The sequence below is a fragment of the Erpetoichthys calabaricus genome, chromosome 18 (assembly GCF_900747795.2).
Source record: "Erpetoichthys calabaricus chromosome 18, fErpCal1.3, whole genome shotgun sequence".
Classification (NCBI taxonomy): domain Eukaryota; kingdom Metazoa; phylum Chordata; class Cladistia; order Polypteriformes; family Polypteridae; genus Erpetoichthys; species Erpetoichthys calabaricus.
In genome coordinates, this window is record NC_041411.2 from 20184471 (window position 1) to 20201012 (window position 16542).

Below are 16542 nucleotides of genomic sequence, written 5' to 3' on the forward strand. Positions count from 1 at the left end.
GAATCAGCATCCAACAAGAGAATGGAAACCATGTTGTAGGACCTGAATAATGATCTGCTAATTTCACATAATTATAGTGTTATTGAAAGTGCCTTAGAACAGTGTCAATGTAAGTTGCAGAGCGACAGTTTACCTTGGCAGTAAGGCTTTCTGGCAGCTGTCTTCCATCTCCGTTTCTAAATTCAGCCTTTCCCTCTGGTAAAAATAGATTTAATTTGAAACAGACTGGTCAGCAGAATGTGCATGTTTTTAGTAGCAATTGCTGATTAAAGAGACAAGATAAAACTCACAAGGTAAAAGGAGGCTCTGTACGGGGGAAATTAACGTTTAAACGTGTATTCACTTTGAACCTTACAGCTCCCAAACACAAAACACACAAAATTGTAAACTTTTGTCTTTAAAAGATCATGTATGAAACAAGGCAATTGGGTGTGCTAAGATGTCACACAGAAAAAGTCCCAATTACAAAGACAAGCTAACAGATATGTGCCAGTAATCAGAAGATGTTAAGTGCACTCACCCATTTGCAATTCAATGAACGTAAAGCAAACATTTAAACATGTGATGGGCTAAACGGACTACTCCTTTTCTGTCCATTCTTAAAATAATGAAAAACGACAAAATGGGCTGAATTGGAATCTAGGCATCCCATCTTCAAGGTATCGGTTGCTTTAGTTACATAACCTCCAATGTCAAGCGGTCACATTTTAAGGTAATTCAAAACTTCAGTCCTTTGTAGTTTTACCATCTTAAAAACTCTATTCTGTAGCATTAACTTAGTACCCTATACATTTCCCAAAATCATAAGCATGTGCTCAACACTTCTCAATGCAGTCCACACACTACCTAGATGTCTCGCAATATTATTTTCAACCAACATTCACTCTGGGGCGTTGCTCTGTCCTCCAATTATTTAGCACAATTTTACAATTAACAACTTTCATTTTGATTTGTGAAGGTGTGTACAAACTACAAAAAATGGGTTGTACAATTGATGCCCAATTAACCATGCAGCTTACCTTGTGAGAGCAGGATGTTTTCAAAGACGACACAAGATGCAATTCCAAACAAACAGTACGCAATACATGAAACAAATGAAATTCCTGTTCAGTCTATGCCTACTAGGGTGTCAAATAAGATCTGAAGAGCCACAGTGGCAGCAGCTTTCTATTCCATCCATTTTTAATAACAGTGCTAATGTTGCTTTGTTTGCCTTCAAAACTTTAGCCGACTTGCTTTTTAAAATTCAAAACCTGCAACAGTTTAGTTTTTCCTTAGCCTACAGCTGAGCACTAATGAGATGCAAGGAGAGCCAACAGATTACCAGTTAAGCTAATCTCATTTGCACCGGTGTCCATTGTACAATAGGCAGTTCATTCAGAAAATGCCTAGACACCTCCTCATTTTACACAGTTATACTGCAACCTTATGCTAAAAAATATATTTTTTTCCTTCATCAAACAACACTGAATTCCTCTTACCAATGTATTAAAAAGAAAAGCTTTATTATCACATTAACATAGGTAATTCAGACTCTTTGTTGATACTCAGAATGGGACACACCTAAATCAGATTTCATTGAGAGATTCTGTTCCTTGTTTAGCATCCACCTGTGGTCAATTGAATTGATTGCACACATTAGGAAAGGCACACTGCTCTAAAGAAGGTGCCATGTTTGAAATGCATATCAGAGGACCTGCCTGTACATCTTTGAAACAGGATTGTGTTGAGGCACATACTTGGGGAAGGCTACGAAAAATTTTCTACAACATTAGAAGTTTCCAAGACCACAGTGGCCTGCATAATTCTTAAATGGAATATGTTCGGAACAAACCTGACACACTGATGTTGTGAAAAATGTAAATAAAAACAATGCAATGACTTGCAAATCTCATAAACCCTTATTTCATTCACATTAGTATATAGAAAGCACATCAAATGTTTAAATTGAGAAAATGTACCATTTTAAGAATAAGATCATTTTGAATTTAAAAGTTGGGACAGGGCCATATTTACACTGCATAGCAACCCATTTATATATTTAAAAAAAAAAAAAAAAAACACACACACACAATCTGAAACTGAGAACTGAGGAGACCAGTTGCTGGACTTTTGGGAGAGGAATGTTGTCCCATTCTTGTCTGATATAGGATTTTAGCTGCTCAACAACTGAATTGTTTTTATTTACATTTTACAGTGTCCCAACTTCTTTGGAATTCGGGTTGCATACATATATGTTCCTTCCAGTTATTGGAATGCCTGGTAAAGTGGTGTTTAAATAAATAAAAGAAAAAATGTAAGATCCAACAATTAATTGAAGAAAAATGTATTCCAAGAGAAAATAATCCTTCATAAATTATTACAAAAAAATGCCACAAATATTTCTAACGCCTTAAATTAATAACGTAATTAAAGGATTTTCCCTCCCCATTTTCTTCTATATTCATCAGTGTGTGTAGAACTTTCAAGGAATAATCCGTGACTCACTAAGGTATAATAAATATGAGGTGCCACAGAGGCCAAATTCTCTTTATTCATTCATCAACATGGGAAGGATAATAACAAACATCTCAAATGAAGAAGAAAAAAAAAAAGTATGTTGACCTTTAGAAGTCAAGGAATGGCTACTGAAAAATGCTACTTGCCTTAAAATTCCCTTACTTACAGTAATACTTAAAAACGGTTCATATTACACAAGTTTATTTTGCCTCAATGAACAGGATGGTAAGAGATTAAAAAAAAAAGTCGCCAAGGATCACTGTTGGGCAAAATACACAAAAAGTAGCATCTAGGGTCAAGTCAAGTCTCCAAAACTATCACATACCACCTCCAAGGCAGAATTTCTTGTCATTTAACCACACACATCAGCACTTGGACTTTGCTGAACGGTACTTGAACATAGGTCCATGGACCTAAACCCCATTGAAATCCTGTGGGAGGAGTTGAAAAGGAGAGGACGATCATCTGGAGAGATTCTGTGATTCTGATTGTCTACTCTATATTCTCTAACCTTATAAAATTTTATAGGAGAAGACACTATTTTATTGTCAAAGGGAGGATGTACAAAGAATTAAAGACGAGGGTGTCATTAATTGTAGCATGTGTTGCTTTATTAAAAATCATTTCTCGATGAGGAATGAATTTTTATCAAAATAAATGTACTTCAGTGAAAAGTTGTAGATCTCTCATTTTTTTCAGTGCGAGATTAAAGGTAAGGTGTTTCTCTCTCGACCCCCCATCTTTACCAGAGCTGCCAATAACTGTGGAGCAATCTGCTCTAGCCAATAAAATACTGAGCTTATGTATCCCACTGCATAAAAATCAATACATCTACTCATAATAAGTTAATTTTGAGACCAATTAACCTTACTTGTATGTCTTCAGGATGAAGAACAAGAGAACCCATGAAAATAATGAATGATTATACAGTCTCCCATTCTCCAGTCACTTAAGTAAAAAAATCATTTAATAATAATGAGAAGTACCAATCCATTTTGTTTTATTTCAGAAACTCCTTTAATATATGGTCTTCCATGATATTTAATATGTAAATTAAAACCGGTAGAGAACAATAAATATCAAGAAGGAACAGAGCCACACTGCAGGACTCTAACATAGGTAGGATCACAAATCTGTGCTTCAATGACCAAAAGAATGCAGTGAAAATGCCAGGTAAAGTAGCAGAATCATTAAAATTCAGCTAACACCTATTATTGTAGACTCTTAAGAAATGGGAAATGTGCAAGGATAGCAAAAAACTTCCAAATAGAACAATATTTCTTCAAAACCAAAAGGAGTACCGTGTGTGCCAAAGGCAAGGTTTGACAAGCCACTAGTTCAACTTGAATCCATTCATCCCATCGTAAATCACTTATCCAGAGCAGGTGCTGTTCATGATATGCTCAGAAAGACCTGCCCCATAACCTAACCTTGAATCAATCTACAAAAGTGATGAACTTCTATAAGCATATATATTAATTAAAAAAACCACACACCAGACCTACTATTTACTTTGGATTTTAAAGACAAAACTTAAGTTTGTCCTAATTTATGACATAAATGTATCTAAACATGCTCCTGTCAAATAATTAATTATTTTCCGTTTGTTAACTTTATTACTCCAAAAAAACAAAAAAAAACAATTGGTGGGGGGTGGGTGGATAGTACAATAATGTGTGTGCAATAATGTTACATATAATGTATCATGTAAGCTGAGACTCACTGTCTATCCTAACTTTAATTGAGTGACAATTAGCCTGTTAACTGGAAGCCTATAAACCAAAACTAAGGACACGTAACTACCACCACAGGTAAAATAATCACTAAAAGGCAATTTAACCATTAAAAGAGTTTATTGTAATATCTGTAGTTGATACAATACAGTAAAAACGTCAGACAAATGTGACATACATTTTATTTTTGTCCTAAGATGGGTGGCAAAGCCAAAACAAAACAAACAAAAGCAAATATTGATTCATAATTTATATTATATATATATATATATATATATATATATATATATATATATATATATATATATATATATATATATATATATATATATATATATATATATATATAATTCATATTATATATCATTTTTTTTAATTTTTTTTTTTGCATTGTAAGGAAAGAAAAAAAATATCAGGCACGACGCAATAAAACCATTATAAATACAACATGCTTCAGATCTTTTATTTTTTGATGTCTGTACCCACTTTGTTTTTGAAGCAGTCCTATGAAAATAACACTCTGCAATCGTAATCTTTTCTTTTGCATACAACTGCATTAACTATGAAACGATACACTACCATCTTCAGAGTAACATTTTTCCATACAATCAAAGGATTTTAGAGCTTGTCATCAAGACACAATTAAGGGCAAATACCTGCTTGGGACAAGAAGGCTTCAGAGATTTTATATATCCTTAAAGGTGACTAGCCATGTAATCTTGCTGCGCTGTAATAAACCAACTAATACTTGATTTTAAGCTTATATATTAGAGACATGAAATAAAAATGTTTTTATTTTCCTGAGGCATGTTTTACATGAGTCTCAAAACGCAATATTTTGAAATCCTACCATTGAAGTCAATTTGTGATGTGTGGTGATGGCGACCAATAGAGAGTATATTCCCACAAAATTGTTTTCATGAGCAACTCCCTTATACTCTTTCTGATCACGGCTAATGAACAACTGTCCCAGGAGAAACCAGCTCATGGTGCGTTCACTTGGTCCCAGAAAGAGGTTACTGCTGTCAGAACTGAAGAAAGCAAACAAAAACAATAACAATAAAAAGAATCACGCTGTTTCCACTGGCTCCTCAACCAAACCGTGCCATAGTGTAAAACTCAACAAATAAAGCCATAGGTACAGTTAACAAAAGTGCTTCAAGTTTTGGGAAGTAAAGTCACTTGCCCAGTAGAAATACGTATAAAACTTTAAATATGTTTATTATATGTACAAAACTGTTACAGGGAAAACTCTTTCCTAAGTTTTTTCCATCTGTATTTTTTCAAGTAGGTTTATTTAAAAAAAAAAAAAATGAAATCATCCTGCTGTATAATAGGTTCAGTATCCAGACTGACCACTCTACATATCAGCTACTGGAAACATTTAGCCATTCCATGAAATGTAACACCCCCTATTGCCACTTCCACATTTTAGTGACATTTCTCTACTAACATTCTGAGTTTAAAGAAATGTCATATGCTGGTTTACATGTATACAATCAGTTTCATTTTAGGGATGTAACAGACACTCTACTCTACTCTACACTGGACCCCTCATGACAATCTAAATTTACCTGTAAGGAATAGCAAGAAAGAGCTAAGTCAAAAGACTTTGTCAGGGGATGCTTTACTTATCACCTTAATCAGATTTTGGTCAAGAAGTGCAAATAACGCATCCTATACTATTTGGAAAGAAATACAAAAAACCATTTCTTTCTCTCTCCCTCCCTCCCCATAGCAAAGGACATATAATTCACTTTTTTCTTTTCTTTTTTTTTTAAAAAAAAAAAAAAAAACAAAATTGTGCAATGCACAGCATTGGGCATCTGGAAAGGACATGCCAGGACTTCATAAAGGGGGAAAAAACTGCAAAAACGGCAGGAATAAATATCTTCTACTGATTAGTTCAATAGCAGCAAACTGTCATAAATCTCTTAAATAAATTTTCTTTTACTTTGGGACATTTAAATTGTCCATAATGCCAGTCTCTTTGCAAATTTAGTGTCTAGTCTGAAAAGTACAAAGGAGAAGCCTTTCAGATTATTATTGGATACACTTATTGCAACATCCCTCAGGGCATTAAGTTTTCCAGCAACCTTCAGCCCCCAAACCCACCCCATTCCAACAATCATAACAATCCCACCCTCAATGTTGGACATAAACATTTGCCAAGTAACGAACAACTGTATTAAATTACGCTTCTCATCAAAATTAGGAAGAATATTTTAGGGTGCATTGGCAGATTCTACACAGTAAAATCACTAACCCCCTCCCCAATCAACCATCATTTCATGCTTTTCCAAATTTTGATAGCGGAAAACCAGCCGCAAACTTTCTATATTCAAGATGTGCTGTTGTGGACCCCATTTTCACCGAGGGAAATGAGAACAGGAGAGGAATAGGCAAATACAATTTCCATCAAGTTAAATTCCACTTCACTTCAACCTCATCCTTGCCTGTAAAAAAATATTTGCTACATCTGACCACATTTAACTTCCATCACCCACCCAGAACAAACTGCTTAAAAATGCAATCAGGTCAAGGCTAGAGGTTGAAATAAGGCAGGAGTCCAAGGAGAAGAATGCTAACCAGTAACACCAGTCAGCCATCAAAAAGAGTCCTACAAAGAAGTGTTCACAATCCAGCCAAGTGGGACTTCACTGCATTCAGGCATATGATGTGATGTTAAAAATTAATTTCTCTGAACAACATTGTTTAAATAGATTAGAGAACATAGCAGGGCAAAACCATAAATGATGCAAGTGTTACCCCTCCGGAAAAAAAAAAGTTTAAAAATAGGAAAGAACATTCTAAAAAGCAAATTAAGTACTGCCAACTGAAAAATATAGTATCTTTTTCCCCTGGGTCTATTCTGAGAGGAGACGTAAAAAAAAAAAAAAGTCCCTGACAGAATTTCAGTCTTATAATGGTGGTGGTCTCTCCAAAAAAAAACAAAAAAAAAAACAAAAAAAAAACCACCATCTGCAGGTTTATTCCCAGCCATTGTCCTTAATCATGTGAGCTAGTTCAATAATAAATTTCCCTTCCTTGTATTTTTGACTGCTCTCAAACGCATGTTCCTGTGGAAAAGAAGAGCATCAAATTAATTTTAGACAAGACACATGAAATATTCAACTGGTTCACTAGTGCCCACCTTGCTAGACTACTAACCTGAAGTTGAAAATCAGCAGACCAGAAAAAACACGGACATGGAAAGCAAGTTAACTCAGGTACAGCTATTTAAACAAGTGCTCACAAAGTGTCGATACTCATTATACTTGGAGCACACTATGTTTAGAAACTATACTCAATGTGAGCCACTTTATTAAAAAGGCATTGAAAGAGGTTGTTGGCCCAGGTTTCTCCGTTTTGAAGAAATGTCCCCAAGGGTCTTCTTGCTAAAGTCTTTTTTGAGAAAAAGTAATAATTTCTCAATGGCTTCAGGTAAAATTTATATTTCAAACACCAGCCCTGAAAAACTTTTTATAAACTTAGTCCTCCTACATTAAAACTCATAGCCTTTGAGTATTTATACAATATTTGACTTAACTTTGCATACTGTATATAGTAGTGATATCACAAGAGTATGAATTGAGAAACCAATATAAAAGTGGTCAAAATAATCCCTTGTGTTGTCCTGGTACCATAAACGCCATTCTGTTTTATTACAGGTCTACATATTATCACTTCATGAGTATTACATAGCATTTAGCATACCATGGGTATCTTTGTGCAGCATCTTCTGTAGTAAAACACTTTTTTCCATATTTATTTAATTGCCAAATATTTTTGCTCCAAAAAAAAACCAAAAAAAAACCGAATATGGCACTGTTAATTCTCCATCAAATGATCACTTCAGAGCAAAGGGAAATTAAAGAATGAAGTCTCACTCCACGCTTATTTTCTACCTATCTTTTTTGATGCAGTGTTAACATATACATTTGGCTCGAAAGCACAGTAACCATAAAAGCAATTCAATTACAAGGGAGAAATGCAACTCTAAATGAAGCAGTCAAGGTTCCTATTTCAAGCATATCTAATAATTTTCTGACTCGTCTAACTTAACTAGCAGAAAAGAAACAAAATCATACCACATCAATCCTTATATCTGAATTTCCATTTTAGTTAAAAGTGTAAGTAAGGATTTTTTTTTTAGTTTCAGATTCGGTGGAGGGATTATAGCAGAAGGCACATATAAAAGCAACTTACAGGCATAACTTGCAATTGTGGAATTGTGGAGGAACACACATATTAAGGAATTGCAAATAAAATACAGAATAATAAAAGGATATAATATGAAATATGGACACTGTGGGTAAAATGGAAACCTATACATAGCGCAGATATTGTTTTCCCGTACAAAGTCTATTTTCAAATTAAAATTTTCCAATAGAAAGTAAATATCTAGTACACTAGCTCTTTATCAAATTGTGATAAATATAAAGCAGATGCAAGTGTACTAGGGCGTTTCATTTTTCCAAAGATGTGATTTTCATATGACTTTGCTTACGCCCCGAGTCTCAGTGATGTAAAAGATATATATGCCAAATTTCAAGAAGATTGGATAATATTTAGGGGTTGCACACATTGATCACTTTTATTTCAAACTAGTCTCATATATGTTCGCTTTTGGCACGAGGAAATTGTAAGTCGATGGGCTCCAAAGAATGATTTGGATATGCTACAGCTTCTGAGCACTTACCCAGATGCAGACGTCAAAAAAAGTGCTCTCACAGTTGCTAAGAGACACCTTTGGTATCTGTCAGAAACAAACGTAGGATTGGCTTTTTTGGACAAACATATTACTCAGGCTGAAAAGGAAAATATGACTAAAAATTAGAAACCAAACCTGCAAAGAAAAAGGAAATGAAACGATTAGAGGGTAAAAACCTAGTTTTTGAAGGAAAAGACCTGAGCCATTTCGTTACTAATAAAACGAAGACATTCTCTGAATTGTTTGGGATCCAGGACGTGACAGAATACTGCAGTGATTCTCTAAGAAGCCATGTGAATGCTCTTAAGGTGGTCAGTGATACGCAGAAAGAGGAATTGCTCTGATAAAAAAGTTTACCGAATCGGTCAGGGATGAACAACAAAAACAATTGTTGTTGAGGGTAGTCAAGCATCACAGAAAAGTCGTCACCAAGCGAACAAAAGAAGGAATTGCATCGTTCAAAGTTGATTAATATAACACGTTTTGCCTACTACCTATTAATCTTAGTGTCTAGTTTTAATATTATTTTAAGTTTGTGATTTCTAGTTTTCCCAATAAAAGTAATTAACATTGAAGAATCGTATTTTTTCCCTACTTTTACAAAACTAATCAAAGTGTGCAACCTCTAAATATTATCCAGTTTTCTTGAAATTTGGCATATATATCTTTTATATCACTGAGACTCGGGCGTATGCAAAGCCTGCAAAAATTTTACATTTTATTTTTTGCCTTAGAAAATGAAACACCCTAAAGTGTACATTTCACATTTAGTTTATACATTTAAAACTTGGCTCTTGGTTTGATGCACACTATAAATGCTGGTCTGACCAGGAGAGAGACATAAAGAAAATGTAAGCAATGTGTTTTTATATTCCTCTTGCAGGTGTAAACATTCTAAGAGATAACAGCTATGGCAAGAAAATGTTCCTAATATCGGTATGACCTCCACGAAAACACCCTGCCCCCTTGATTCTGTGGTGACATATGAAGAGGGTCTTAGACAGTTCTTTCAACTCAAAGCTCACAGTTAAAAAAGCTATATATAAAGCTATAGCCAAGATAGCTCTGCTTCTGCTATAGAAAGAATAGTTGCACCAAACTACTTACATATTTCCATCCTAATGTGGTTTTGCAATTTTCACAGTAGATGTCAGCAACAGCATGTAAGCCAGTCAATAAGACCCTTTCTTCTGCAGGACCACAGCCCACATTCACGCTATAGAAAGGAGAATGTGATTATTAAAACTTAACAATGTCTAAATAGTAAACAGCAAATGTTCAACTTGACCTTAAAGAGAGTTAAATAATGTAGAATTTCATCAATTACAAAAAACATTTTATTGGAAAATTTTTAAATGGGTATAATCTTAATAAAACATTGAGAAAAAAATCTTTCCTACAAAGAAAAAATAATTTAGGGACTCTAAGGCATATTATAAATTTCGGTTTCTAAAAACTGCAATGTTTCATCATAGTCACACACCAGCCTTTCATCATCCTACTACAACCCAAGTAAAGATCAATTCAAAGTGTGAACTAAACGCTATGCATACCAGAGCAGAATGCACCACCTAAACTACTGAAGTTATAAACAAAAGAGGGAGAAAACAACCTTTAACATTGTGTCTTCTTCTATAGCAACAGCAGACATACAGTATGCAAATGAAGAGCAGTCATACTTACACAGAGTTGAAGAGATAGGCCCGGCCTTGACTGCCCTGGAATGACTATGAAACAAAATAAAAAAAGTTGAAACCCATTTGCAAATCAGCTGCAACTTGTAGCATGCTTAAAAAGTACAATACACTTTCAAGGTGACAAAAAAAAAAGAAAAAAAAAAAAAAAGAAACATGATCGAGGAACATATATGGATCAAGCTGCTGCAGGTAAAAACCTTCATTATAATTACTCCATTTTTTCTAGCCCCCAATTTAAGAACATTTATAAAGGACATAAAATTCTAATCATTTTCACAATTTGTACTCCATGTACCACTTTATTTGAATGTTATTTAGAAGAAAGTATATGAAAATAATGTCAGGAAAAGGAAATTTTAAAGCCTATCAAGGCAGGACTAGAAGCATTAACTTCTAAATGCACTCTGAATCATTTTTGAGTGCTTAATATTTCACTTCACATATACTTTTAGAAGTCACAGAATCTCAAATGAAGCTTTGTGAAGTGAACGTGGAAAGGAGTATGGACAATGGCATGCGGCTCTAAGTCAATGTTTAGGATACATTTCTGCCATAGTGCTTTTCTTTTTAATTAGAATGAAGCAGGGCGGCATGGTGGTGCAGTGGGTAGCGCTGCTGCCTCGCAGTTAGGAGACCTGGGTTTGCTTCCCAGATCCTCCTTGCGTAGAGTTTGCATGTTCTCCCTGTGTCTGCGTGGGTTTCCTCCCACAGTCCAAAGACTGTTGTCCCTAGTGTGTGCTTGGTGAGTGTGTGTGGCGCCCTGCCCAGGGTTTGTTTCCTGTTGGCTGGGTTTGGCTCCAGCAGACCTCCCTTGACCCTGTAGTTAGGATATAGTGGGTTGGATAATGGATGGATAGATATAAAGCAGCACCTAAAAGCAATCACTGTAACTCACTTTCGTTAACTGCATATATGGTCAGGCAGCCTGCAGATATGTTGGACAGCAGGGTATATTCTTGAAGTCACACCCTGCTAGATATAAGGAAATGTGTAGGACAAAATGCAACAACCTCCTAGTCAGCCTCCTTTCACTCCAAATTACAACACAAAAAGAGCTTCGAGAGATCTTTATAGATTTACAGCTCTGCTTGGCTGAACAGCACTAGCCAGCATATTTTAAATTTAGCTACAGATAAAGAACTGTTGCATATGGCACAGATTCCAATTCTGCTTTTGCGTGAACACCACTTCTGACAGAGGAAAAATGTCAGCAAGGCAAATTACAATATATTTATATTCATTTCATGTGTATACACACACACTTCTTAATCATTTGTTCCCTATAGAAATCAAGTGTATACATTTCATTACAGTGCTGTTAAATTTAAAAATATAAGACCAGCTGTAAAATTCACCCAGGCCAATTTTTTGTCTGATAAACCTCATAGTGACTGACCCACTTCTGACTGCAATACAATATGCCATGGTTTAGTGATTGGAAAACACAGAAATTTGTAAAATGCATCACATCCTTCCATGGGGTGCATGAAGCACATTAGACATGAACTGTATTTCTTATTAGGTCCTTATCCTCTGGCTGTTGCGACTCAAGCCAGAGAACCCAGATCAGCTTTTATTTTTCCACTGCAAATTAAATTTACCATTGCCATGTCAGCTGCCAGCTTTAATTGAACTTTTCATGCTTTTTAAGTCTATCATAGGATGACAAACCATGGCAACAAATTAGCAAGCGTCTGCCGTGACCTTACCTTCAACCCAAACAATTCAGACTGAAGTTATACAAACTTTCACAAACATAACTATGAAAAGGAATAATTTTGTTTATTTGATTACTTTAATCTGAAGCTTTAACCAAAGATCCCACTTTCTCCACTCACTAAACTGCCTTACCAAGCATACCTGTCCAACACCATTTCCATTCCTCAAAAAGTGTAGACACAATTAAATGTTCAAGAGGCCGCATTGGTTTCACTTAAAGTGAAATTTTTAGCATGTCCTCCTGGAACTTCAGGGAGTATCAGCAAATTACTGGGGGGCAGTACATTACAAGATTAAATTAGTTTAATTTAATTACACTATGTACTACATATTTAGGAAAAAATTTTTTTTATAGATTTTATGCAATATACCAATGACAAATTCTTTAAAACAGCCATTAGTTACAAGGTTAATGTGTGGATCACACATGCTAAACCTCAAAGTTGCACTTTTGAACTCTCCCATAGGGTAGCCAACTGCACTAATGATCTAATATGAGAACACTATGCACTACTATATTTAGAAGAAAAAAATATTATAGATTTCAATGCCATATGTTATAATGTTAATGTGTGCAACACACATGCCAAACATTCAAGTTGCTTTTTGTGAAGTACATTGCACCACAAAAGAGGACTGTTAGCCTAGACATAGAATGCTTCGGACTAGAATGAACACAGGCACGGTCATAAAACAAACACAAGTTGGTGGCTTCATAGCGGACTACTGCAATGGTTTTGACTTGTGTAATGCAGTTGAAAAATGTAGCTTTTACAGTATGTAAAATACCACTTGTAATACCTAATTTGTGTGTTTAATTTTGGTCTGTTTTTATTTTAGAATTATTTAGATAATGACTCTGAATTTGTGGGCTCAGAGTTCATGTGGGAAATGTTCTGTAACTGAAAGTACACTCGGGTACAAATGAACTCATTAAATTATTTTGGAAGTAGATGAAAGTCTGGGGTGTATGCAAGATAGACAAGGAATTCTGGGGAAAATAAAATGTACATTGTTTATTATAATACAAATATTTAAGCTTAGATAAAGTGACCAGTGAGTGAATGCTTATAAGAATATTTAAAACAGAGGAATGGGACTTTAAGATGAACAGGTTGTGTGTCTAGACAAAAGTAACTTAATCAACAATCAACCTGATCGGTTGTTCCAAACTTTTGACAGTTACAATATTTTAGATAAGGCAGGGTTTTATTGAGAAAAGGGGCAGTCAGCAAGACCCTATAATTTCAAAGGATGTTAAAAGGACATCGCCAGAGAGACATCGTAACTGCCAAGACTAGGATGAGACAGAAACAACTTCCAAAGAGAAGACAATTTGGTCTGACTTTGCCACCTACAGACTGCCTCCTCACTCCCATGCATGATACCTGGTTTAAGAAACCAAAGAATGCAAACCAAAGTCTCAGCCACCAGAAATGAAGCTTGCTGTGTGACCACGGTTCGAATCGTTCACGTTGTATGTCTTCATATCTAGCATTTACCCCTGGCTTCTCCTTCAGATAAACATAAAATGATTAAAATAGTTTGAGTAATGCTTTACTAAAGATTTCCTGTTTACTGACATTTAGCAATGACTAATGATTGCTAATAAGACAAACTGTGCCCATTTAGGTATTGTACTGTTAGGGGTAGTGGTTAGTCCTTGGCTTCTAAAAGCAGGGAGCAGAACAGCTTCTAGCCCCTGGTAAGGTAACAAAGTTGAGGTTAACTAACCGTGGCCAGTGTTGAGATATTCTTGCTTTGTATTTGAGCTTTATATGTGCTAAGTGAATGCTGAATAGACTTCAATGTTTTACAAGACTTATGTGAATCAAGGCTAACAGTTTCGTTTTTCTGGTATTAACCTGTCCGCCAATCTAAAAAGAACCTTAAAAAGGTTAAAGTGAATTTTTTGGACATTTTTACACCACATAACCGGCAGCTCTTGGGGGGTTTTGGGGGAGATATGGTAACTAGCTCAATATAACACCATGTTTATTTTAACTCCAGACCTCTTAGCCAATCAAAATACACATAATTTGAATCATGCTCAGAGCTGTGGCTGCCATAAGAAGAGATGTACCCACTGGAGAAAACTTTTGAAAGCCAGTTCGACTTTTTTGAATTTTTTTGCAAACAATAAGTGTTTTTTTTTTTTTGACAGTTCACCTTAGTACCTTTATCTGTTATATACTTCTTATATTTAACATGCCACCCTGCCATACTCTGGACAATTAGGGTAATAAAAACTGTTTTTTTTTTCTTTTTTCAGTAATAAATAAAAAAAAAAACACCACACGGACTAATGGGCCAGTTCTTCCATTTCACCTTAGGATTGCAGGAATTGTGTCTATTATTTTAACAAACCCACACTGCATTGTTAGACTTAATAAATCATGAAAATACCACTTGAATATGTAACGGTTGTTTTAAGGGAAAAAACAGTTTGTTATTGCCATTTTTTACCCACTCTGGAATTTTTTCAAAAATAAAAAAATGATTGTGCATGCCTTGAGAGTGTGAGGACATGACCAATTGGTTATGACTAGCATTTGGATGATGCAGTTGGAAACAGGAACAATAAATCACATTAGTCATCCTAGCGTAATGGACATGGATAGATGGCTGAATGGACAACTGAAGCCATTTTCAACCAGCCTATGCAGTTCATAGTGTTGTTCAAGAGGAGTGCAAGTATCTATTCCTACATGTGAAGGACTCAGTTCATACATGAAAGAGGAGGCAAATTAATGATGCACAATGTAATGCACTAATCACAGAACCCTATGGTTAGTAGCACTGCTAAAACATCAATACTTCATTGATGAAAACAAACAATATGAAATTCGTGTTTTTGGTTGAGTAATTAAAGCCAAAATAATGTTAAATAGTATAACAACTAAAATGTGGGAAAAAGTAGCACAAATGGCATGTGAATGCAACAGGGATCCATTAAATATTAATTTTTAGTAACTTATTAACAAGCTAGGATATTCCAACACCTGCCACAAATAAAATTCACGTCCTGTTGGCACTAATGTGCCTAATACTTGACTTTCTGGACTACATCTTTAATTCACCAACATATCAATGCTACCATTTTAGTAAGCTATTCATTTATATTAGCGACAGATCAGTAGTACACATAAGAGCATTCAGAAACTAAATGTGTGTCTTCTAATATACACATAAAGGTATTCGGGAATTATACGTGTTTTCCAGTTTGCATCAGCTTCATCATGGCTCCAACAGAAAACCCAACAAAATGCTAGGCAGCAGGAAATAACTGTCTTAATTAAAAAAAGCGATTGGTTCACTTGGTGCTCGTATCTATTTTACTCTCATACTCTGCAACTCTTTGCTTATGCAGACTGAAGTGTTATGCTACGTACGTACATATAAAGTGTGTCAAATATAATCTGTTCAAATGTTAATTTGCACAACAAATAAATCTCAAATACTGTCTAATTCTAGGATGGTTAGTGCCCCATACCAACTTTTTTTTTTTTTTTTTTTTAAGGCAACAACTGCATATTTATTTATCATCAGTAGAACTGTATTCAAGTATGAAATAAAGTGATAAACATTACCAATAGAGGCCGGACTGGGTTATTCTATACTGAATTAGAACGTATTACATGAGTAGTCAGCGGATAAAGGCCTCCCATTAGAATATGCCAACCAACCTGGGCCAAGACGACTTATATTGGGTCCTATTTTCCAATAACGATTTAAATTTTTTGCAGGGGAAGGGGGTATGGTATTCAGAAAAACAATTAAATGTCTGCTCCTTGAGAACAAACACTGTATAATATACATACATAAGGTTCTACCCTTGCTCCAGTGCAGCATTCAATAAAAACTACACACAAGTGCTTTATTCCACCAAGAAAATAAGCCACCACTAAAATACAACGATTGTGGGCCACAGTTCAGTTTTTTTATTGATTGGAGAGAGAGACTATGTACAAAAAGTGTTGTAATTTCTACATGGTGTGTGCAAAGTGTATGCAAATGCAAATACCTAAGTGGCCCGACACAAGTTATTCGAGCAGCTGTAAGCAGGTTTAAACTTTATTTGGTTCATGTTTAAAGGAGAGAGGAGGCACTGTGCTCTCAAAATACCAGACATATCCCCAGCTCCAAACAAGGGTGGACTAACTGAATTTTCTTCTTAATG

The 16542-nt window shown here is 35.2% G+C and overlaps 1 protein-coding gene across 4 annotated transcripts in view; it reads right to left on the reverse strand.

The window, feature by feature from the left end:
• Positions 1-16542, reverse strand: part of ypel1 (yippee-like 1) — a 1016165-nt gene that overhangs the window by 979149 nt on the left and 20474 nt on the right. For 3 of the 4 annotated variants that reach the window (XM_028824377.2, XM_028824376.2, XM_051921132.1), the window contains exons 3-5: positions 10630-10673; positions 10054-10162; positions 6026-7312 (exon numbers count right to left, since the gene is read on the reverse strand). In XM_028824377.2, the coding sequence (XP_028680210.1) occupies positions 7223-7312; positions 10054-10162; positions 10630-10673 (243 nt within the window). In that variant the 3' untranslated portion in view covers positions 6026-7222. Of the gene's footprint in view, positions 1-6025; positions 7313-10053; positions 10163-10629; positions 10674-16542 lie in introns of those variants that run through there. The other variant, XR_007933867.1, reaches the window with a different exon arrangement.